Source organism: Lycorma delicatula, chromosome 13 (assembly GCF_047948215.1).
Source record: "Lycorma delicatula isolate Av1 chromosome 13, ASM4794821v1, whole genome shotgun sequence".
NCBI lineage: Eukaryota > Metazoa > Arthropoda > Insecta > Hemiptera > Fulgoridae > Lycorma > Lycorma delicatula.
The window spans coordinates 45387258-45411620 of NC_134467.1; the positions used below are offsets into that span (position 1 = coordinate 45387258).

At 28.8% G+C, this 24363-nt stretch overlaps 2 protein-coding genes across 7 annotated transcripts in view; one reads left to right on the forward strand and one right to left on the reverse strand.

Annotated features, from left to right (window-relative positions):
• LOC142333913 (uncharacterized) overlaps positions 1–24363 on the reverse strand; it is a 260903-nt gene that overhangs the window by 102654 nt on the left and 133886 nt on the right. The window lies entirely within an intron of this gene.
• Positions 1–24363, forward strand: part of LOC142333619 (putative endochitinase) — a 96417-nt gene that overhangs the window by 55288 nt on the left and 16766 nt on the right. For all 3 annotated transcript variants that reach the window (XM_075380957.1, XM_075380958.1, XM_075380956.1), the window contains one exon: positions 20876–21013. In XM_075380957.1, coding sequence (XP_075237072.1) covers positions 20876–21013 — 138 coding nt within the window. The remainder of the gene's footprint in view (positions 1–20875; positions 21014–24363) is intronic.

Below are 24363 nucleotides of genomic sequence, written 5' to 3' on the forward strand. Positions count from 1 at the left end.
TTCTTTCATTGATGAAGACACTTTTGTCATCATTTAGTGGTGCAATATTTTACTGTTTTTCCAATCGATTGCTTGGATTCATTCAAAATCATCTTGTTCAAAAATAGTTCTGATAACAGGAATTATCTACACGCTGAAGTGAGGATTCTAACATAGATTGGTTCATACTCAGTTATCACACGGTATTGTTGGAATCCCTTTTTCAATAATATGTCTGTAATGTTCTCCAAATGTTTACATTTTTCAATTTGTAATTTATATAATTTTCATTTCTTTCTTAAAAACTTCCAAGTTTACTTTCATTTTAAAATGACAGAAGTGTTCCCTTGTTTCATGTGTAGAAGGAAACTTAAATGTACTAGAAAATGGTTTCTTGAGAGCTCTTTACCTACAGTCAATATGCGGTAGGTGAGACAATGATTAAATTTAGTGAACTAAGGATGTACTTTATTAAGATGTACTTTATTAAGTTGGTGTTTTATCCTTGTTATGTGTACTAAGTATGCCTTCTAAAAGCTCTTTGAAAGTGTCTGGTATTAAAGTTTTCTCCAGCAGTTATAAAATACCTGAAATCAGAAACAACTGTGGCAAGTTCTCAGCCTGTAATGCCCTGGGACTGGACAGAAATATTTAAAATCTTTTCAAATGAAAAAGACATATGAGTAGCTTATAAGTTGTATTTTATATTTGAGTAGATTTAAATTGTGTGTTGTGAATGAATGTGGAAACACCTGCACCCTCTTCCATCATTTTGTGTTGAGTTGGACACAGAATGTAATTAAAATTTTAATTATTTACTGAGAGCTTTTGGTAAGATTTTTTCTTGCTTGTCTACAATCTCAATTTTGTTCTTTTCATCTGAAATGAACAAAACTTTGAAATTTTCTTGTTAAAAGACTTTAACTTCGTCCATTACTAAAAGATTTTCTTTTTACAGGTTATTTTATTCTTAGCTAAGCCACTGACCTTTGTTTTCTTTCCTCCTTGTCTGCAAGTTTTGTTTTTGCTGAAAGAAGCATGTAATTTCTATTACTTATTTATAAATAATTTTTAGTCGATTTTAATAAATTATAATAATTCAAATTAAATTAATAACAGTATTTATGCCCTTTATCTACAGTAAGTTGTTTCAGTTTTTCATTAATATAATTAATTAGTGAAATTTTAGTTATAACTGGCATTATTTAATTTTTTTTCTTTCTATGAGTAAAGAAAATCTTTATATAATAAAAAAAAAAAGCGTTTTAGTGGATTTATGAAATTTTATTCAATGTAAAATTAAATTACATAATTTTTCTGATTTACTATTTAGTAATAAAATCGTGCAATATTTTGATTAATTAATTTGTTTTTTTATCATGATACAAAAGAAATTATAAAATTTATCATTTTTTACTTTAGTTTCTAGATCAATAATTGTTTTGTTGAATATCTAATTTTTTCCCTTAATGTCCATGTTGCAATCTGTTCAACTAGTGATCAATAAGCAACCCCCTTAATGGCCCAATGAGATGAGATGAGATGAGGATGATATGTATGACATGTAAATTAGGTGCAGTCTTGTTACAGACTCAGGCAGACAATTCCTGAGACATGTGGTTAATTGAACCCTAACCACTAAAGTGCACCAGTATCCGCTGTCTAATATTCAACTTCACATAAAATCAACTATCTTTTACCAGAATTTGAACCTCAGAACCATCAACTTTAAAAAGTCTTTATCATTAATATTGCTAAAATTTTTTTTATTTTATTTCCTTAAATTTATTGAGGTTGTTGTTGCATGTTCTTGTGCATTTACAGCCTGTTCTTTTTAAAAAAAAATCTGTGCAAGAGCAAAGAATTCTTGTACCTGATCAGGCTTGGCAATATAGAATCACCTTGATCTTCTTTTGTAGAAACTAAGAAAGAAATAATTTGTAAAACATAGCACTAGTTATATAATTGGCAATATGGTTCAAGCTTTGTTCAATATAGTAATAAAAAATAGAGTTGTTGTAGATATTTTATTTCTTAATCGCTTTTTCTTTTTTTAAAACTCACAAAACTACAGTTGTTACTGAGATTAGTCTTCAAAAACTGGAAAACTAAAAAAAAGGTATCCTTCTTGACTACTTTTTAACGTTACTGATTTTAGCTGTGTGTAAAACACACAAAAGATTGCAAAAGACGCCCTCTCAATTGTCTTTTCCTACATTCCTTACCAGTTTTGAGTATTACCATCAGTGTTTTTAAATTGCAACATATTGGTTTTGTAATTTATAACCATAAAATGACATTTTCATCAATAAACTGATCATATAAAAATATGGAACATTTTCCTCTTTACCTTTCATCCTTACATAAATTAGTAGTAGTAATACCTTGTTATTTTCATTTAAAGAATCATCTACTGTAGCGTAGTTTCATCGGACAGGGATTTAATTGCAATAAATAGTACTTGTTCCAAGTTAAAATATTTCCTTCATTATTTAAGTTGAGATCTCTGGTAACATTAAAAAGTGAAAATATATTTTTTATTTGAAGACTAGTAAAAGGTTTTGAGAGTATAACGTTTACACGTGCCTGCTTCTTAAGTTCTTTTATTCTAATAATATGTATTGTAGTATTACTAAAAGTGATTTGTAATTTTTAAAAATAGAAAAGTTAAGACAAAAGATTACATGATCGTACATAGAAAGTGTTATTTTAAAGGAATGTTGAAGTGGACTGCCATTTTGTGTAGCAGATGTATATTATAATAATATTACTATTACAATTAAATATCGAAAAAGTATGTATGTTCACATATGTTTGAACGATAAGAAGTTTAACTAATTGCTAAGTAAACTTAATAATTAAATTCTTTATTTACTTATGTAGTTAAAGTTCTGAATGACTTCCGACATGAAATGTTTATAATGATTAATTAGCAGCGATTCTAACAACTTGTCTATTTCATGGATTAAGTTATAACTAATTAGTGATGTAGCAGGACACATCCAAATTCAGTTTGTATCCAGTTTAATGTATCATTACTTTTCTATATTCATGTTACCAGTGTTCTTGAACTGGTCACGATTTAATTAATTGATTTATATAACAAATGTCAACCTGAAAATTGGTGGCTACCAAGGTGATCACTGTTTTATTGTAACTAAAAAATACGTTGCTGAATAATCTTAAATTTAAAAAAATATAATTGTAGTTACATGAGCTAAGTAATTTATATTTCATTAATATTAATATAGTATAAGGATTCATTTATTTAGCTCATATTATGTGAAATAATTACTATTGATTATAGTCATATAGCATATAGTTAGAATAGATCTATCTATTGCACAGATACTGGAAATGATTCACACCATCGCTTTTGGTGATGGAAATAATATATTGCTTTCAATCTTAATGTAAATTAGTAATAAATTAAAGATTTGCAGGCTGGAAATTGTTTTATTTGTAAAGCAATGTTAAAAAAAGGGTTAAATGTTTATTATTGTAATATTCTAGAATTACATTTATCATATAGTAGTAAGTAATGTGAAGATACCGAGCATTCTCATATTCTCATTCATATCAACCATTCCTATCCTATCCGGCTTCAAATTGAGAAAAAGCTTTTTAAGATCTTCACAGGTTTCAGAAACCTCCATGCCTGCATCTGAATAGAGGCAGTATTGACCTCAGGATGTTTCCTAGAAACAAATTAGGAATTTCCTGCTCTCCAGAAAATAAATGATTTAATGTATGTAATTCTGCAGTATTTGCAGTACAATACTCCCAAGTAAGATGTCAGAGAATATGAGTTATTTTACACTTAGTGACCTTCATGTAACAAACCGCTACATTATCCTCAACTCAATACACTGTGGATACTGAAAGATTCATATTTCCTTATGTATTAATAAAGCAAGAGTACTTTAAAGTACAATGATGTGTGATTTTTAGACATGATGGTGAGGAATAATTGCATTATTTAATTAATAGGGGCTCTTAGATATAAAATAATGATAGTTTTAAATGGCCGCCACATATTTGTTTCTAGAAGTAACAGTTATTACTGATAATTAATATCAATCAACTAATTAAAATACTATTACTAATAATAATAATAATAGTATCAGTGTTAATTAAGTATTTAAACATTTCACATATAAACATACAAATGTTTAACTTGATTGGTAAGTAAAGTATTTAATTATTATGTTTAATTAAATTTCCTGTTATACAAACATATTCAAGCATTACATGTTTGAATTCAGTTCAATGGAAATTAGTTAATTGTGACAGGATTAAACTTGAAAAAAAAGCTTAGTTTTTCAACTACTAAAGTATTGTAATTAATTTTTTGCCAAAGATGTGTTGTTTTCTTTACCTAAATAGAAGAAATATCTAAGTATTAAGAAATGAGATTTCTGGGATAAAATAATATTTTTTCTGGGTGCTGCCCCAGGACTCATAGTTTGATAAATCAGATACATAAAGGTTGTAATATTTTATTTCTGCTAAGCAAATGATCCCAGATATTTGGAGTCAGCATTAGTTTTACAAGGTTAATTTTTCTGCTTTATGTCACCCTTTCTCTATGGCTTGTAATAGTTGATTAAAGAATAAAAAATGAAATATTGATAGCAATTTTATTAGAAATTTTACAATTATGTTTCATTTAAGTTCTAAAATGAGCTTATCGTATTGTATTACTTACATAGACAATTATTATTTTAAAATCAGTCTTAAAATAAATTTTAGTTGTAAATTACAAGAATATATCTCATATTTTTAACTTATAGTCAGGTTTAATTTATCCATTAGCAGATTGACAATATAAAATTTAAAAAAGTATACTTTATGCCTATACTAAAAACGTGGCTTATCATAAATATATCATATTGAAAATTATGACTTGCAGAACTAAAGAATAAATTACTATACATATGTAATAAATTAGATCTAACTAACATTAAGTAAAATTTTTCTTTCTTTTATTTTTGTTTATATTTGTACAAATGATTAAATCTAAAATTCCTAAGGTTCATCTATAAATATACTTAAATAAAATTTAAAAAGTTGTTTAATCTAATTCCTATCTTAGATCTTAAACTCTATATGAGCAACATTCTCTAAATGATGTACGTTACTTATTTTTAATTTATTTGAGAATTATGGTACCTAAACACTAAATACTATGCGCACTGACTTATGATTTCTGACCATTTTGTTTAAACGATGGTGTTTGGTCAATGAAACTGTTTGCTGGTGGGGACGAATTAGGAACTGAATCTTTTATGAGATCATCTTTATCGATACTTAGTACCGGTATATTTTGCTGCCTTGTTAAATTTCTTTGGAAAAGAGGTGATATATTCCTTTTGATAAGTCGGTAGGATGAGGTAAAGTAAATCGAAGCTTATCCCAAAACCAAGGTCACCCCATTTTAGGTATGTGCTCATTGATACATATGCTTTAAGTTCAGGATCTAAATTATCAGCCGGGCCAACATCACCGTAAAGTATGACAATTACTCTTGCTCTTCCCATACTCAACGCTTGGGAATGTGCTGTTTTGAATTCCATTTTCCCCCAAACACTTTCTAGAAAGTTAGGTGACAACACAACAATAGTTCTACGTGAATATTCAACTGACCGTGCTATTTGACTTGGTATATAATCACCTATAATCCAATCTCTATAATGTAAATGTAACTTAAATTTAGGGGTGCCATTCTCTAGCCCTGGAACCAAATGTTTTATCGCAAAATCTTCATCTCGATGAGAATAACTTATGAAACCATCATACAGCTTATCACGATCTAGTTCATCTTCAGTAACAAGCCAAAGAAACATCTGATGTGCATAAAGCCAAACTTTTATTTCTTGATTATATCGATAGTAGAGAGCTATAAGAAGACCTACTATGAGCCCAAGAATAGCCGTAAGAATGCTAATAATAATTATTACGCCTGCTGTAGATGTGGGACAAATTTCATTTACTGTTAATTCTGATATAGATTTTCCTCCCAAGCAAGTTACATTATTCAGATTGTCGATCTGAAATATAAAAACAATAGACAGATTAATAATCATATTTAAAAGATATTAAGACAGAAAAAATCTTGTAAATTAAGAAGTCATTTAATAAAAATCAAGTTAATCAAATGAATTATATATCGCTATAAACTTAGTTATTTTCAAAAGATATAATTTGTGATTTTTAAAATTATTCTTTATAAAAAAAAACATATACTTACTAGAAGTCATCCACAAAGGACATTAAAGTTCGGTTTTTGGTGGTCAGTTTGTGACCATTTTAGGAGATAGTCAGTTTAACACTAGTAAAATGCATTCTACGTTTTACTAATGTAAAATCATTTTACATTTATAAAACTTCCTATGCGTGCACTGACTTATGATTTCTGCTGATTTTGGCTAACCATTTTGTATAATTGATTGTGTACTCGATAAAAATGTTTACCGGTGGGGATAAATTAGGATCTCAACCTTTTATGAAATCATCTTTATACTTTAAACCGGTGTATTTTGCTGCCTTGTTAAATTTCTTTGGAAAAGAGATATTTCTAGGCAGTGTATGTTTCTATTTGAACTCTCCTAATGTGCCATAGGCTTGGGGTTCATGTCTAAGCCAGCTATAAATTTTGAAAAACTGTACCTATAAAGCAGCTTGTCGTGATTGACTGACTTGACTGATAACTGATTTATCAATGCCCAACAAAACTAGTGAAGATAAATTAATGAAAAATTGTATTCAAGTTTTTTTTATACTGTGTAAGTGCACATTAAGAAAGGATTTTTTTAAATTCTGGGTTTAAAGGGTTAAAATGGAGTACAATGAAATTTTTACTATTTTTTTAATTTCTCAGTAACAAATGAAGATATCAACTTGATTTTTGGCACGTGAACTTATGTGTGTGTGTAATAATCTTCATGTGAATATCTAAAAACCAATTTTTAGATTTTTTGTAAAGGGATGAAGAAAGTTAAAAAAATTTTGAAAAATGATTCCAAATTTTTCCCATTTCTGATTAGACAATATATTAAGTAGATTTGGGCTTGCAATTATTCTTCAGATAATTTCTAAAGATCATTTTTGGTGTTTTTTTTATTTTCGATTTTTTAAGGGATTTGTTCGTGTACTATTGGTAGCTCAACCAATAGCCACGGTTACTGTAGTGCGACCCAGCTGGCTGCACCTGCCTCCAGTTACTTGGCCAAAAAACACTTAAGAAAAATAAGAAACAAAATATGATAACCTCCTAGTGGTGTTTGTAGGGTAATACTAAGAACCAGACTAAATATGGATGGATATAACTACTATTTTTAAGATGAAGGCTGACTATTTTGAAATCCACACTCTTCAAATCGCTCAGAGTTTTGGGTCCTGTACTGACTAAACTGTGCTTTGAAGAAATTTACCTACCATATAATGATATTTTTTTGTAAACTGAACGAGGTTTAAGTTTTATTTATCAGTATTATTCTCGCAAGCATGAGGATATCGAAGCACATTGGGGGTCCTGGCTAGATGATTGGGTAAGAAAAGTGAGCCCTGACCAGCTAGTTTTTTTTTTTTTACATAATCTTATTCCAACTTATACCCGAGTAAATAATTGCAGTTAATTTATTCAGTCCAGTAAAAATTATGGTGTCTTTTCTTAATTTGAAGTTTTAGTCCAGTACCTTTGATTTCCTACATTAACTAATGTAAGAATTCAATTTTTATTTTAAGTACATTTTCATGAAATTCAGTAAATTTCAATATACTGTTATAAAATATTTCTCCAGACTAAAGGAAATATTTATTAAATATAAGGGTTCATTATGAATTTGTGTAATTTTTAATTACTGATATGGTGATACGATCCCAAATCTATTGCTTCTTAATGTTTAGAGACTATAACTGACTCTACTTCATTTTATAATGGTTATTTTTTTATTTGACTTTTTTCTGGGTGAAAAACGCTTCGGCATTATCGTCACCTGAATTTTATACTGATGAGTCGATTCTGTTCTCATATGCAATATTTTGATCAAGTTTTATGTAAATCAGATCAAACTATGAAAAAACATCCCCTGTTACCATCTTTCTCTATTTCATCACATTCTGTTTTCAAATAAAGTTTTGTTTTTATTAAGTATTTTTAGTAACTGTAATTATTGTGATAGTTTCAGGAAAGACTTCTTACATTTCTGGCCTCAGAAAATATCCATTATAATTTTTTTTTGTGTAAATTTACCTTAATGTTTGGTTTTGAAGTAGCTGAATGATACATATTCAATATCCAGTGTTTATTTTCAGAAGTTTTATGACAAATCTGTGTCGATTACCACCGACAGTACGATTAAGAAATTTATTCCCTCTTGGTTATATCAGTCAAGAAATGTCAAGGCTAATCCACCCTTTGTTTTCCTCATTCATTGATCAGGGAAAGTCATCATACAAAACTTATTGTACCGATAATGTTCAATAAAAATTATGTATATGTGAAATTTTGAAATCTAATGAATGAGATGACCTTCATATTTCATCAGTAATGATTTGTCTAACCTTACAAAATTTCAGTGTTGATTTCTTGCTTCAGTTCTTTAATACAAGAAAAGATCATTCAAAACAATCTCTTTTCAGTCTGATAAATTTCAGTGTAGCTTTATTGAATATGTTTTATTAATTCTCACATTTTATTTATATTCTTATCACCATATACTTTACCTATATAAATTTTTATAGTGTGAATTTTTCTTGCGTTAAAATTTAATTACAATTCATGTTTGGCCAAATTTTTTTATATTTTCAATAAATATTAAAATTATATTGTATTGTATTAAAATATTATATTGTGGAGCTAAACGGGAAGTAATTGAATTATCTCATTGGTGGAAGCATAACCAACAAGTGTAAATGTTATTTTCTTTCTAAACAGCTTTCATTTTATACAAAATTTCTAATTTCTCTCAACTTAATTGCTTTTAATTATTCAAAATTTAATTTTATGATTCTCACATTGCCTTTTATTTGGAGTGAAGACAAATAATTCGTTTTTCTTAGACAAGTTTTTTTCTTAACTTTTTTAGAAACGTAGTTTTATACCATTTTTTTTTTTGTCTTCAGTCATTTGACTGGTTTTATGCGGCTCTCCAAGATTCCCTATCTAGTGCTAGTCGTTTCATTTCAGTATACCCCCTACATCCTACATCCCTAACAATTTGTTTTACATATTCCAAACGTGGCCTGCCTACACAATTTTTTCCTTCTACCTGTCCTTCCAATATTAAAGCGACTATTCCAGGATGCCTTAGTATGTGGCCTATAAGTCTGTCTCTTCTTTTAACTATCTTTTTCCAAATGCTTCTTTCTTCATCTATTTGCCGCAATACCTCTTCATTTGTCACTTTATCCACCCATCTGATTTTTAACATTCTCCTATAGCACCGCATTTCAAAAGCTTCTAATCTTTTCTTCTCAGATACTCCGATTGTCCAAGCTTCACTTCCATATAAAGCAACACTCCAAACATACACTTTCAAAAATTTTTTCCTGACATTTAAATTTATTTTTGATGTTAACAAATTATATTTCTGACTGAAGGCTCGTTTCGCTTGTGCTATTTCGCCTTTTATATCGCTCCTGCTTCGTCCATCTTTAGTAATTCTCCTTCCCAAATAACAAAATTCTTCTACCTCCATAATCTTTTCTCCTCCTATTTTCACATTCATTGGTACATCTTTGTTATTTCTAATACATTTCATTACGTTTGTTTTGTATTTGTTTATTTTCACGCAATAGTTGTTGCGTAGGACTTCCATCTATGCCGTACATTGTTTCTTCTAGATCCTTTTTACTCTCGGCTAGAATTACTATATCATCAGCAAATCGTAGCATCTTTATCTTTTCACCATGTACTGTTACTCTGAATCTAAATTGTTCTTTAACATCATGAACTGCTAGTTCCATGTAAAGATTAAAAAGTAACGGGGACAGGGAACATCCTTGTCGGACTCCCTTTCGTATTACGGCTTCTTTGTTATGTTCTTCAATTGTTACTGTTGCTGTTTGGTTCCTGTACATGCTAGCAATTGTTCTTCTATCCCTGTATTTGAACCATAATTTTTTTTAAATGCTGAACATTTTATTCCAGTCTACGTTATCGCATGCTTTTTCTAGGTCTATAAACGTCAAGTATGTTGGTTTGTTTTTCTTTAATCTTTCTTCTACTATTAATCTGAGGCCTAAAATTGCTTCCCATGTCCCTATACTTTTCCTTAAACCAAATTGGTCTTCTCCTAACCCTTCTTCCACTCTCCTCTCAATTCTTCTGTATAGAATTCTAGTTAAGATTTTTGATGCATGACTAGGTAAACTAATTAGTTAAACTGTATTCTGTATTCTTCACATTTATCTGCCCCTGCTTTCTTTGGTATCATGACTATAACGCTTTTTTTGAGGTCTGACGGAACTTTTTCATAAATATTACACACCAGCTTGTATAATCTATCAATCGCTTCCTCACCTGCACTGCGCAGTAATTCTACAGGTATTCCGTCTATTCCAGGAGCCTTTCTGCCATTTAAATCTTTTAATGCTCTCTTAAATTCAGACCTCAGTATTGTTTCTCCCATTTCATCCTCCTCAACTTCCTCTTCTTCCTTTATAACACCAATTTTAGTACAATTTGTCTAATTACTGTATTTTATAGTCAGCAAGTGTGAAAATCATTAAATAAAATATTTATTATTAAATGTGCAATCATTATGGCTATACTTAAAATAATTTATTCTGATACTTACTGTTATATTAGGCGATAAGCCGGTCAAAGTTATTTGTGAAATGTTATTTGAGGGAAGTGGTAAAGTCGTGATATACTTGAAACCTTCATCTAATTCTAGTGGCAGTGATGATAAATAATTTTTTGCTAAATATAGCTCAGTATGATTAACATTTTTATACGATTTAGTGTAGAATTGTAATATTCCAAGAAGAAAGTTTCGAGGGGAAAGTTTTTATCCTTACTTCAGTGCAATCGATAATCAATCCTTCCTCTTGCGGGCGGTAGAAACATTTCCATTCTTTTGGACATTTAGTACTAGATTCGTTTATTATTTTAACTTAATTTACATGTTAGAAGTTTTGATGGCACCATATTCCAGTACAAACCTTCTAATTGCTTTGGTCCAGAACATGTTATTTGATTATTTGAAATGATATCAATCAAATAATAAGCTTCTGGTGTTAGAGTTCCCTCAAAAAACTTTTTAAGGTGATAATTTCTACTGCCACATAATAATGGATTTCCAATCAGATTAATTCTAGCACTATGATTTTCTAATGTTTTGTAATGGTGTGAAGTTGATGAATTCGATTCATATTGTGCAAGTGCCAGTAATTCCATCATTGCTTCGTTAGTACACTGAAAATATAAAAACATTCTTAAAAATTAATGACAAAAAAAATATAGTAACATTACAAGAGATATTTAATTAGTTTCTTATCCTACTGACTTGTATTATAACTAATCAGACTTTTATAAACAAAAAATTAAACTTTGTATTGACTTATTATAATAAGGTTTGCTAACTAAAAATAAAACTAATGAATAACTGTTGCTTCATTAGTATATTGTGAAAATATAAAAACGCTCTTAAAAGTTTAAAGTAACAGTTCTATACATTATAGTTTTACATAAATTTACAGTATAATATTATTTTATTAAAAATATTAATTTGTTGACACCTGTCTTCAAATTTTTTTAAAATTTCTTTTAAATTTCTTTTTACCTTAACATGTTCTATTGCGCTCCTCTTTTTCTGCATAACTGAATGAAAGACCATCATAGAAGGGCCAAAAATCTTTATCTTAACTTCTTTAAGCTCCTGGAGATTTTGATTTTTTTTTGTGTCACTCTCTCTCTCTCTCTCTCTGACAGAGAGGTTATCTCTCTCTTAGAGAGATCAGGTTCAAACCTACTAAACGTTAGTTGCTTTTATACGGATTTAAAAACTAAACCATGCATACTGATATGCTTTGGTGGCACCTTATTTCTCAGGAATGGTAGGCCTGAGTACATAATTACACATTGTTTACGTATCATGCTGATCCAATTGGACCATGGTGACGTTACTTTGTTGTTAATTTTATTACAACGCACTCATTAAGAAAATAAAACACATATTTGTAATAGTTTTTGTAAATTCCATAGATAGTAAATTCGTATAAAAAAATATTGAACAAGATTTTTCATTTCCTGGCATATTTCTGTCTTAATTCTTTGATTTTATTTTTTTAATTATGGTTTTTAATCCCTTTTTGTTCTTTATTTTAGTGCAAAACCATGTTATTATGCCCTTTATTTTTCACTAAACCTTTGTTATTTCACCCATTTATTTTTTAGTTCACATTTTGGTTTGAAATTATGAAATTCCACAAAAACTAATTTAAGTACTTTTATTATTATTCAGTTTAATGACGAAAATTATATAATTAACTAACTGGACGTGATGTTGACTGAAATATGTGAATATACATCTGCTGTGTATGTAGCAAATGTTATTTTAACTGACAGTGGTGTTGAAGAGGCCATTTGCCGAATTAATTCTTTGATGGGCCCAGAATATATTCATCCTCTTTTAGTGAAGAAATACTCTGCCATATGGTGTGGTTTTTAACTAAGCTCTTCAATCGTGTATATGTAACATATAACTAAATTAAACTAATGTAATTTATAAAAACTAGGAAACGTGGAGAACAGATGTGTAGCTTGCCTTACTCCAGATCTAACTTAAAAATTGGCTTAGAGATAAAATTATTTTTTTAACATATGGAATTCTTTTTTCGGTTTTCGTATTGTGATCGTTACAGGTTCCATTTCCTTATAAGCTGCCTTGTTCTATATTACCCTTCAGTGCCCTTCTGTGTAGTAGTTTTTGTTTATGCAGGTCATTGCTATTCTTTCGAGTTTTAGAATGCTGTGTGGCTTGTTTGGAATATAGTTTCACTACTTTATATTATTACAGTTGGACGACGACCGGTAATGTTTGAGTTTGGTGGCTATGAGAGGCATTTTTTGTTGTGTGTGTTGTTAGTGAGGTTTTGTGCTGTTGACAGTTTGTCGATTCTATTTCTGCATGTGGTTTTCTTGTTAAAGTTGTATGTGACTATTTTTCCAAGGTATATGAATTTTTCTACTTTTTTAATCTCTTGATTATTTACTGATATTTTGTTTGTAAGTGGAAAGTTAGTTAACATCAGTTTTGTTCTTTTAAAAAGAGATTTTTAAGCTTATTCTGTGTGGTATCTCCAGTAGTGAACTTATTTATGTTTTGGCTTCTTGGATGCTATTTGCCAGGAGGACTAGATCGTCAGTAAGGCCTAGGCAGTTTAGTTTTATGTTTTCTTTTGTCTTGGTATTTATTTCATACCACTCCTCATTGCGAATTCCAAGGCGCAATTGAACAGTGGGGTAGTCCATCTTCCTGTATCAGCCTTGTGCATATCATGAATGGGTCTATAATAGTAGTGACAACCACAACCTTATGAACCACCAGATGGTAATTAACACAAGACTGTTAAATTGGAGCCATGAGAAAGCAAATAGAGCCCTCTACAACACAGGAAGTATTTCAGTTCTCAAATCATCTTCATTAAATAGTACTGATGTTATAACAAGTTACTAATGTTTTATTCTTAACTATACATTTTATAATATTTGGCTAAGAACACATTATCCTGGTACGATAAGCGCTAATTACATTTTAAAGTGAGTTGTTGTTTTATTGAATAGTATTAAAATTGATAAATCGCTATTTAAATAAAAGATATTTACCAAAGCTATATTGCTTTCCCCACATCAACAACCAACTCTATGATCTTTTAAGGAAAAATAATACTTTTTATATTGCGCCTACTTGTGTGCTCACAGTTTATTGTTTTATCTAATTATCTATAAAGGATTATTTCTGTCGCTTAATTAGCAATGTCAATATTGCATTCAGTGTATATCTATTTTATTGCCAACTCTAATAAAAAATTCACTAGGTGATTCATAACTATCTCTGCTCATCTGTCATACCCTTATTCTTTAGCATTTTGATTTTATATTTTCTGTATACGCAGTTTATTGTTTAATCTGTTCTAAAAATTTTAAGTATTAAGTTTGTTTTATCTTTTGTAATACTTATTTAAACATTGACATCTGGATAATTTATCTTTTAATTTAATTCACTTTCTTAGTTAAAAAAAAGAAGTAGGGTTATGTTTTTAACTGACCAAGGCTTAGCTTTACAGAAATTTAATAGTCTTAGCAGTATTTTTGGCATATTCAATTCCTTTATTCAGTTTATTGATAATGAAAACATCATGCAACAGAATCGGTTTTTGATAATCAGTCCTTTGAAACTGAGCAGATATACAGATATTTCCCGTAACACACAAATAGCATTGAAAATCGTGAACCCAATTCGCTTGTAGGAGATGAAATTTACAAACAAATCAAAATAACATACTAAGCAAACATACAAAAAAGATAAAATGTGCTATTTAACGTACAAAATAAATTCCTGATGCTGAAACCGATGACAATTATTTTTGAAGTATTGAAATGTAACTCATGTTTTTCTTAAAAATAACTAGTTTAATGAATTCCCTTCATTATTAAGGATCGGTTGTTTTTTTCTGGTTGCTATAGAATTATAATCTTTTCTAGGATGTGGATTGTGTTTTTTTCTGTGAGTTTTCTAAAAATTTTATATAAAAAAAATTTGAATCAATCAATATAAGAAAAGTTTATATTGTTCTATATAATCAAAAAGAGTTTATAATATTTCTTCAAGTTAGGTTCTGTGTAAAATCAGAAATCATGAATTTAGAAAAGAAAATCAAAATCAGGGTTCCAGGGATTGTAGAATTAACATAAAACAACATATTACAGATAAAAATAACGTAGTGAACTTACATTCTAATTACCAAGATTTATGGTTTCTGTGGGGAAAAGTAAGTGAGGATTAAAAACTACTCATTTTTTGTTACTTTAGATTTAATTACATCGTATTGCAGCAAAGAGTTTTGAGACTTGTTGCCAGGTGTATTGTGCTACTTACATTATATGTTATGTGTGATCTGTTGGATATCACATTGATATTGTTGGATATATTACATTGTTGCAGGGGATTTATCATGTAAGTTATTTGTATGTCTGTTATGTTAAGTGATATATCCATAATGGTTGTAGGTGACTTGACTTGAATTTTAATTTTTTCTTTAAATTCATGTTGCCATCTTCAGGTATAACTTGGGAAAGTGAGGAGGGTAGTTGTTTCCCAATGATTTTTCTGAACCAAATGTGTGATTGCTTAAAGGCATGCCAGGTCTACTAAAATGCAGGCAGTATTAAGCCATACAAATGACACTTTCATTCTGTTCATTAAGGAACTTACTACAGTGAATATTGTACTCTCAGAGTACAAAATATTGCTAATGGTGCATCTTTTACATCAGGTCGTTTATATATGTCTCACTTAAAAGAAAAACTGGGATAGATAATAAAGAAACTAATTAATTACTCCTTTTTTTTGTAAAATGAATGTACGCTATTCACCGGACTGCTTAACTCAGAAGTAGTATTATTTGTTTAGAAAATCATATTTTGGCATTATTATCTATATTTGTTTACTTTGCAATCAGTCTCATGATGAATATGATTTGTATACACATTTATGTTAATTATCAACTGTTAAATGATAAACCACTCCAAATTTAATAATTACTTAGTTTGTAAAACTTAATGCTTTCAATTATTCTTGCAACCATCTTCAGTGACTGGTGTTGCTGTTCTTTCTCTTGGCATTTATTATGTATTATGGGTAGATGTTTTTAATTAGACAGACATTTTTAAGTTGTAATTGGAAAGTATGCTAGATTCAAATTTTCTATTTATTTAATACAACATTGTTTTTTGTTATGGAATATTTTATTATGTTAAAGCGTGTTAATATTTGGTGCAATGGTTTTCCCATTTATTTAACTCATTAACCTGAATAATTTTTTCAAGGATCTCATTAACGAGGGTCTAATACAAAACATCTTTATATTTCTTAATGGTCAGAACTCATTAAAAATGTAATAATGTGTGATCATTTTCTCATAACAACCTGTGTAGTTTGTCCTTTCTGTAAGTCTGGATCTTGCCTCATCTGTGTGGCCATTGATGATATTCAAATACCTTCATTTATGTTTAAGAAATGTGTTTTTTTCCACCATTTGTTCAAGTAATCGTTAACATCTAGTAACATTTACATTATGTTTGTTGGAAAATATTTTTCTTATGGAATTTTGTTTTTTTCTGTTCGTAAAAAATGGGGAGACTTGACAATAAGATAGAAACTGAATCAAAAACAAAATTATATAAAGAATTTATATTGAAAAAATGGAATTATTATCAATGTAGTTAAATAAATCTGTAGAAGATCTTTGCAAAAGATTGTTAATTACAATGATGATTTTAAAGTATATTATATTGAATGTACAATCCAGAAGTAATTGCAAAAGTAAATATAATAAAAGGATCTGATGGCAGCGAAAGTGTAAGAGGGAGAAATAGGGAAATTAAATTTAATAAATAAATTTACTTTAAAAAAAATTTCAACATTTCATAAGAAACCAGTGCAGAAAATAGAAAAATAAATGACTTTGTTTTAATGCGATGTTAAAATATCTAGAATAAATGAAATATGGAGAAAAAACCTTATTTAAGTTTCTCATAAATGATGTGAAATCTTTAAAAAATAAAAAAAAATTGTAGAAAAAACTAAGTGCAGAAAGTACAAACTAATCATTGTACAATGCACTATACAGCCTTATTAAGAAACTAAAGTTTTAAAAAGAACACCAACTCGCTGTTTGATGTTAGCCCATCATATGGATCTGTATGATCTAGTACAGAGGCTAGTATAGCTACCATAGAGATCCTTGTGATTCAGTGTCAATGTATTTAAGATATTGTTCATCTTTATGTATGTGTAATATAACTATATACACATTAATAAGAGCTTACTGCTCTTATTAATATTGTTGAGTTTGAGGTAGTGAGTACAGTGACGACTGGGTTTACTATAGATGGCTTTTAACTGTTCATTGTATCCTAGTTTGAAACTGTGTCCTATTTGACCATTTCAGAACTTTCAATATATATATATATGTATATGTATAGCAGGGATGCTGTGATTGGTGTTTGTATTTGTCTTTTTCTTCTGAAAACCATATTGTATTCCAATTTTTTTAAACTTATGAACTGTTTCCTCGTAGTCTTTGTTAATGTGATTTTTTAATGTTTATGTTTGTTTTTATTTTTATTTATTTTATGTTGTATTTTTTGTTACCGAAGAGTTTTTTTATCGGGATATTTTGGCTATATTTTTATTAATGTTTTGCATTCACATCATACAGTAAGATTGTGTCAGCATATTGATGTTTGTGTATTATTTTGTAAGCTAGTATGTTGTTTGTGAATATATACATACTCATAAACAAATATGTTTCTAATCAGAAAGCATGCTGTAGCCCTTCGTTTATCCTACAGCATTGATAAAACTGTTTTACACTAGGATTTGAAATTTTATCCTTATAAAATGATAATGGTGCAAAATCTAATAGAGTATGATAAAAATGAGAAAATTGGGTGACATATTGTGCAAAATTTATTAACTTGCTTACCAGTGAAATGGCCCTGCTGATGGGTGATGAAGTGCATTTTCATTTATCGGGCAGAGTGAACAAACAAAATTTTCATTATCGGTCTGATAAAAATCTTAACAGTTTCGTATACATCCTCTGAACAGCCCATGTGTAACCATCTGGTGATCTCTGGTAAGCTTTTGGAATCATAGAGAATTATTTCTGTAAAGAGGAACTACAAGTGGTGATAGTCTATTCTAACGGATATCTAGTGATGTTGCAAGATCTTCTTGTTCTTGAACTGCCTTGTTGTATGATCGACATGAATGCAGTGTGAAGCAATTGATCGTATTGCCAGAGCATCCACGATGATGATTTGTGAGATATTTCAGGTCATTTGATTTCCAGAAGAGGAGATGTATGGCCAACATGTTCTAAAGGCCTGCCATCAGTATGCGACTATTTTCTCTGGTATACCTGAAGTCTAAAGTGTTTCATTAGCAGATCTAATAGAATTAATGAACTTAATATCTCCATACAAGAAGAAATAGGAGCGATCTCAGAAAAAAGGATGAAAGCAGCAATGCAAAATCTGTGGGACAGACTAAAACATGGTGGAGGACAGCTGTGTGGTATTTAAAAAATTAAGTTATGCAAATAATCAATAAATGGCACGAATGGTAGGAGTATTTCTCTTGACTTACTCTGTATAAAATTATGAAATGCACCTAAATGAAATTAACGCATTTATAACAGTTTAAAAAAGCCAGCAGTGAATTCCATAACTTTCCTAGTCGGTCAAGTTATGTAATCCATTTTTCAATTCAATCATTTTAAGCTCAGTTTGCATCTTTATGATAAATGATTTGATGAATGATGAATAATTACTTTTTATTGAAAAACAATAACCGAAATTGTGAATTCATTTTTTTTCACATCTTTACATAAAAATATTTATTTATAATTATATAATACATAGGTAATAAGAAAATTGAAAAAGTGTGATTATTTCTATATTTGTGGAGGAATTAATGAAAGTTTTACGGTGGGACTATTTTTTTGTTTCTTGATAAATGAAAAATTTTTTTTTTCATTTTGGGGGCTCCCATACTCAAGGGAAAGCATTCAGGTAAAATTAATTTTTAATAAAATTGTCCCTCTCTGAATGGTGATAAATATAAAAAAGAAACTTTAAAAGTGGTTTAAAAAGTACAATAATACAGCCATTATTCTAAATAAACAAAGTTGTAATTTTCTAGAAAGGGGGTTTAAAATTTAGCTAATTTTTTTTTCAAAAAATACTAAAGAATTAATACTATCAAAAAATTAAGAATTCTACATTTTTAATGGAATGGGGGTAGTTTACAAGATGGATTTAAATTTTAAAAAAATCATTTTAATTAAAATAATATTTTTTGTTTTCACAGACCATTGGAGAGAGTGGGAGGGGAAAAATGTTTAGTGGTTTGAGCGCTTACTGATATAGAAAATATAGATTCAAAAAACACCTACAAACTATTGTTCTGAAGCAATATATAGCTAAAAAAGGAAAATATATTTAAGTAATTTTTTGAAGAGGAGTTGAATATTAATTAAAAAGTTTTGGTAATTTGTGATCTTGATTAAAAAACTTCAACGCTTATAAAAAAAATTGTTTGTTAAAGTGCCTGATTAAAGATTTTAAATTTTGTTAAGGACAAAATATCCCCACCCTTTTTTTCAAATTTTTGCAAATTTTTTAATACATTGTTTTCCTTTGAAGGGACCTAGTACCATGTTTGAAGAAAATTGGTTTATGGAATCTCCAGAGTTATTAGACAAAAAACAGAACAACATGTATGCGTATGTATATATGCAGACAAAAATCTATCTGACAAAAATACTTTTTTTAGACTGGAGCAAATTTGTTAAAACAATGTCTCAAGCCACAAAACTTATCTTGTTTTACTGGTCTATATATGAGGCTTGGCTGATAAATTTTGTACATATATACATAGCATGGGAATGAAAATAGATATTGGGATGAAATAAAAATGGATAAAAGTATAATACCTTACCTACAAAATGCTGTATTTATTTTTCAATATAATCCCCATTTATACTGGTACACTTATCCCAACGTGTGACAAATTCATGTGAAAAATTATGGCGGTCTTTCTCGAATCCAAGTGGTCACAGCTTCCTTCACCACATTGTCGGTGGTGTAATGAGATTAGGACTTTTCTCAAGTCTTTACCTTCTTTTATTCTGCTGGACTAAGTTGTCTGTTTTTAAACTGATTATGCATCTGATGTAAACAGGTGCATCTCTACTTTTTACTACTTGATTATTTTAATATCTGATTTAGGCATCTTCTGAAATATTCTTTTTGTTGAAGATATCTTTTGTTAGTTGATAAGCTTATTTTAATATTCTCATTCGCGCTTGATTGGCTTTATTTATCTAAACCATTAATTTGGGTTATTTCTCCCATATATTTAAATTTGTTGAATTTATTGATTTTCCCATATTTTGTTATTTTGCAACTTTAGGGAATCTTGGATGGTTATGAATTCTGTCTTTTTGGTAAATGTTTTTAGCCATAGTCTGCGATTAATTAGATTCTAATTTGAAGTCCTTTTGAAAGGATTTTGTATGTCATAGGTAAGAGGTTAATCCTTTTGTAGTTATTTACTTCTGTATCATTTTCATATTTGTGTAGTGGATGTATTAATGGAATTTTTTGAGTTTTCCATATCTCTTTCTTAAGTTTTTTCATTGCTGTTTGCATGATTCTTTTGTAATTCTGCTGCAATCAAGCCATCACCTGTTACCTTGTTTATTTTCTTGATGAGTTTGTCTATTTTTATTTCCTTATGTGTTTTTGATTTTTCAGTTCATATTGCTGAATTTTGGAATTGAAATCTTACCTTAGGTTCCTCGTAGTTTAATAGTTTTTCAAAGTACTTGCTAGAATTTTGTTGCTGTCTTTAGCATTTTTAACATTTACATTTGGATGTTAATATTTAACAAAAGAAAGGTTTTTGTGATTTTCTCATGTAAAACCTTGCACATTAAAGTCGTCTAATAATAATAATAATAATAATATAACAGTCGCTGATCTGTTAATGTGTGTTGTAAGTCAATTAGAGTTGCAATTTATTTTTATTTTATAAATTATACAAATAATCATAAACATATTTAATTTGTAGCATTCATATTTTGTTTTGTATTACAGGATTTAGTACAACTGAAAGAGGAACCGCTAGATGTTACTAATGGTGATATTGAAAAACATCCTTTAGCAATTGAAGAGACCAACTTGGTTAAATTAGAAAATTTTAAAGTTGAAAATGAAAGTGTCACCTTAAAAAAGGTAAAAACTAATTCAGTTTTTAAAAGAATAGTATATAATATTGTGAATAAACTTACTTCTCAGATGGCTCAGCAGCTCAATATAAGAATCGTAAAAATTTTGTGAATTTAATGTATGATGAGGATGACTTTGGTCCAGGGGCAGAATGGCATTCGTTTGCCACATTACATTAAAAAGTGCATTTGTTGGTTTTGGTGATAGTCTTAAAAGAAAAGATTAACATCAAAAGCAAGTTTACAACGCCCATAGCAAGATCAAGTAACAACAGTCACTCAGCTTTATTATTAGGCTTGGTCAAATATTAAAAATATGAATTTCATATTTGTTTCAAATGAAAAGTATTTAGCAAAACGATGGCAATCTAAGGTACTCAGAAGTTGCGTGCTTTTTTACCAGTCAGGAAAGGATATTTTAAAACAAAAATTATTTCCAGAAATGAAGAATATGAACAACTTAAAGTTTTGCACGAAAGAGAAGTTGGTTTTCCTCAAATTTATGATATAAAAGGTTTTGTCTTGTGCATTATAATGGTGCTTTGTGGTTAGTTTGTGTATTATCTAGAAAAGAATCAACAGAAGAAGCGGAAGTAAGTTTTCCTCACTTTCAAGGTCCATCTCCTTTTTATGTTTTTCCAGCACACAGTGATATTCTAATATTACCTCGACAGGAAATACTAACAGAAGTTAATCCGTAAACTGTTTCTGGACATAGATACACATTATCTGAAAAGGAAATTACTTGGGCAAATGAAAAACTTCATTTGGTATTTCAAATAACCAAATAAACACTTTTAAAATTTAACTCTATACTAGAATGTTCTTGGTATAATTTTTAAGTAGCAATAATTAAAAGCCAATGAAAATATCAGATTACATTTATTAAGTCATTATAAAAAATTTAATTATTTAGAAGCATTACTTTGAAAAATTAATTAGTACGTTTCCATTCTCTCTTTTTCTGATTAGGTTCTGGAATCGCTGCAAGATATTTCTTCAGATGATGATATATATGAATATAAATGGAGTTTAGTCTTGTACAGTCTCAGGTCGACCATTCCTGAGATAGGCAGTTAATTGTAACCCAATACCAATATCCTTAATCTAGTAAAATTCAAATCTGTATAAAAGTACATATCTGTACTGCCTTTACTAGAATTTGAACCTTAGAACTTTCTTTTAAACAGATTTGAATACTAGATCATTAATAACTGTTTCCTTTTGCGGTTGAGTTTCAAATATAACCAGACATCTTAGGAATGGTTGACCTGAGATTGTACATGACTAAATTTCATTTACGTTCATACATATAATCCTCTGAAGTAATACGTTACATTCCAAAGACTAATTAGAAAAAGACAGTACATTAGCGTTATTCAATACATAAGTGCTGTTGATTTATTTTATGAAACTATTGTTAAAATTAATATAAACTAAATATTATTTATTTAAAATAACTGCTACTGGAGTGAAACTGTTAATTTAAGAATTTATAAAACTTTAATTTGAAATTCTTACTGATTTGCCTTACTTTCTGTATACTGTGTAAGATTTTAAGATTGTCAAAATGTACAAATCACGAATGCCGTAACTGTAATTATTTAAAGATCTGCTTTATTATATTTTAATTATTAGTCATACAGATATTATTCATATTATTGTATCTCTTCTAATAGAAGAGATAAGTCTTGAGAATTATATTTTATACATAATTATGTTTTATACTTGTGTTTTTATGATCACTTAAAAATGTTTGAGATTTATTGTTTTATTGTATATGTTTGAGATTGAGGATTATAAAGTAAAGTAAAATGTTAATGGCCAAATGATGAAGAGCTTGACAAACCACACAGTCAAACTCCTGGCCAGCATAGTAGTACAGTCCAAATATTCACCATGTTTTTTTTTTTTTTTTTTATGTAATATTCTTTTAAACAATTGATTGTTAAACTTTTTCACCCACCACCCACATTGAGAATCAAAACGTTTCTAGCCTAAAACTTACCATCTGTTAAAAATAATAATTGCAGTTCTCTTAAAAACAGCAACTGCAATTGTTTTTAAACGTGGCATATCCTATTTCTGAGTTGAATGTTACACTTTAAATGAGAGCAATTAAAATGGATATTTAATTGTATAGTTATATAACTATATATATATATATCATCATTCATTCTAATTTTTTCAGGAGAGCAGAAAAATCTTTGAAATTGAATTAACAGAATGTAATATAACAGTTATATCATAAATTTAATCTAAGATTTCTAATTACCTGTATTTAAGATAAATTATTTTTTTCATCTATTACTTGCTTAGAAGATTTCTTACAATTCAAAAAACATGTAGGTTATGTCAAACAATGGTGATCGGCTACATAGGGCCTTTTGAACTTGGATGTTTTAGTTATAGTTGAAAAATATGCTTTGAAAAACATCTGTCTGCCTAGAAACTTAATTTTGCCTGCTCTTTTCTTGAACTGAAACCTAATACAAGTGTTCATGATATTATTAGGTTTATATTATAAAATGTTTTTCTGAATTATTGAAATTACTAGGAAACAAAATAATTGTAGAGATAGAATGTAAAGACGTTACTTACAACAAAACACTTTCATTTTTTTAGATAACAGTACAAAAATACATTATAAGAGATATTTAATTGGTTAATTACCATTAGGTTTACAAACTAAAAATAGACTAATGAATAACTATTGCTTCATTAGTACACTGAAAATATAAACATTCTTAAAAATTAATGACAAAAAAAAATATAGTAACATTACAAGAGATATTTAATTAGTTTCTTATCCTACTGACTTGTATTATAACTAATCAGACTTTTATAAACAAAAAATTAAACTTTGTATTGAATTATTATAATAAGGTTTGCTAACTAAAAATAAAACAAATGAATAACTGTTGCTTCATTAGTATATTGTGAAAATATAAAAACGCTCTTAAAAGTTTAAAGTAACAGTTCTATACATTATAGTTTTACATAAATGTACAGTATGATATTATTTTATTAAAAATATTAATTTGTTGACACCTGTCTTTAAATTTTTTTTTACCTTAACATGTTCTATTGCGCTCCTCTTTTTCTGCATAACTGAATGGAAGACCATCATAAAAGGGTCAAAAATCTTTATCTATAACTTCTTTAAGCTCCTGCAGATTTTGAATTTTTTTTTGTGTCACTTATTGGGACTTGCCTCTTTTTTTTATAATCTCTCTTTTGCTTCTTTTCTGTTATTTTATCAGTCTGTCCATCTAATTCATCAATTGATTCTCCATTCTCACTTATCTTATTGAGTTGTCTTGATCTGGAAACCCATCTTTTAAATGTATCCTCTCC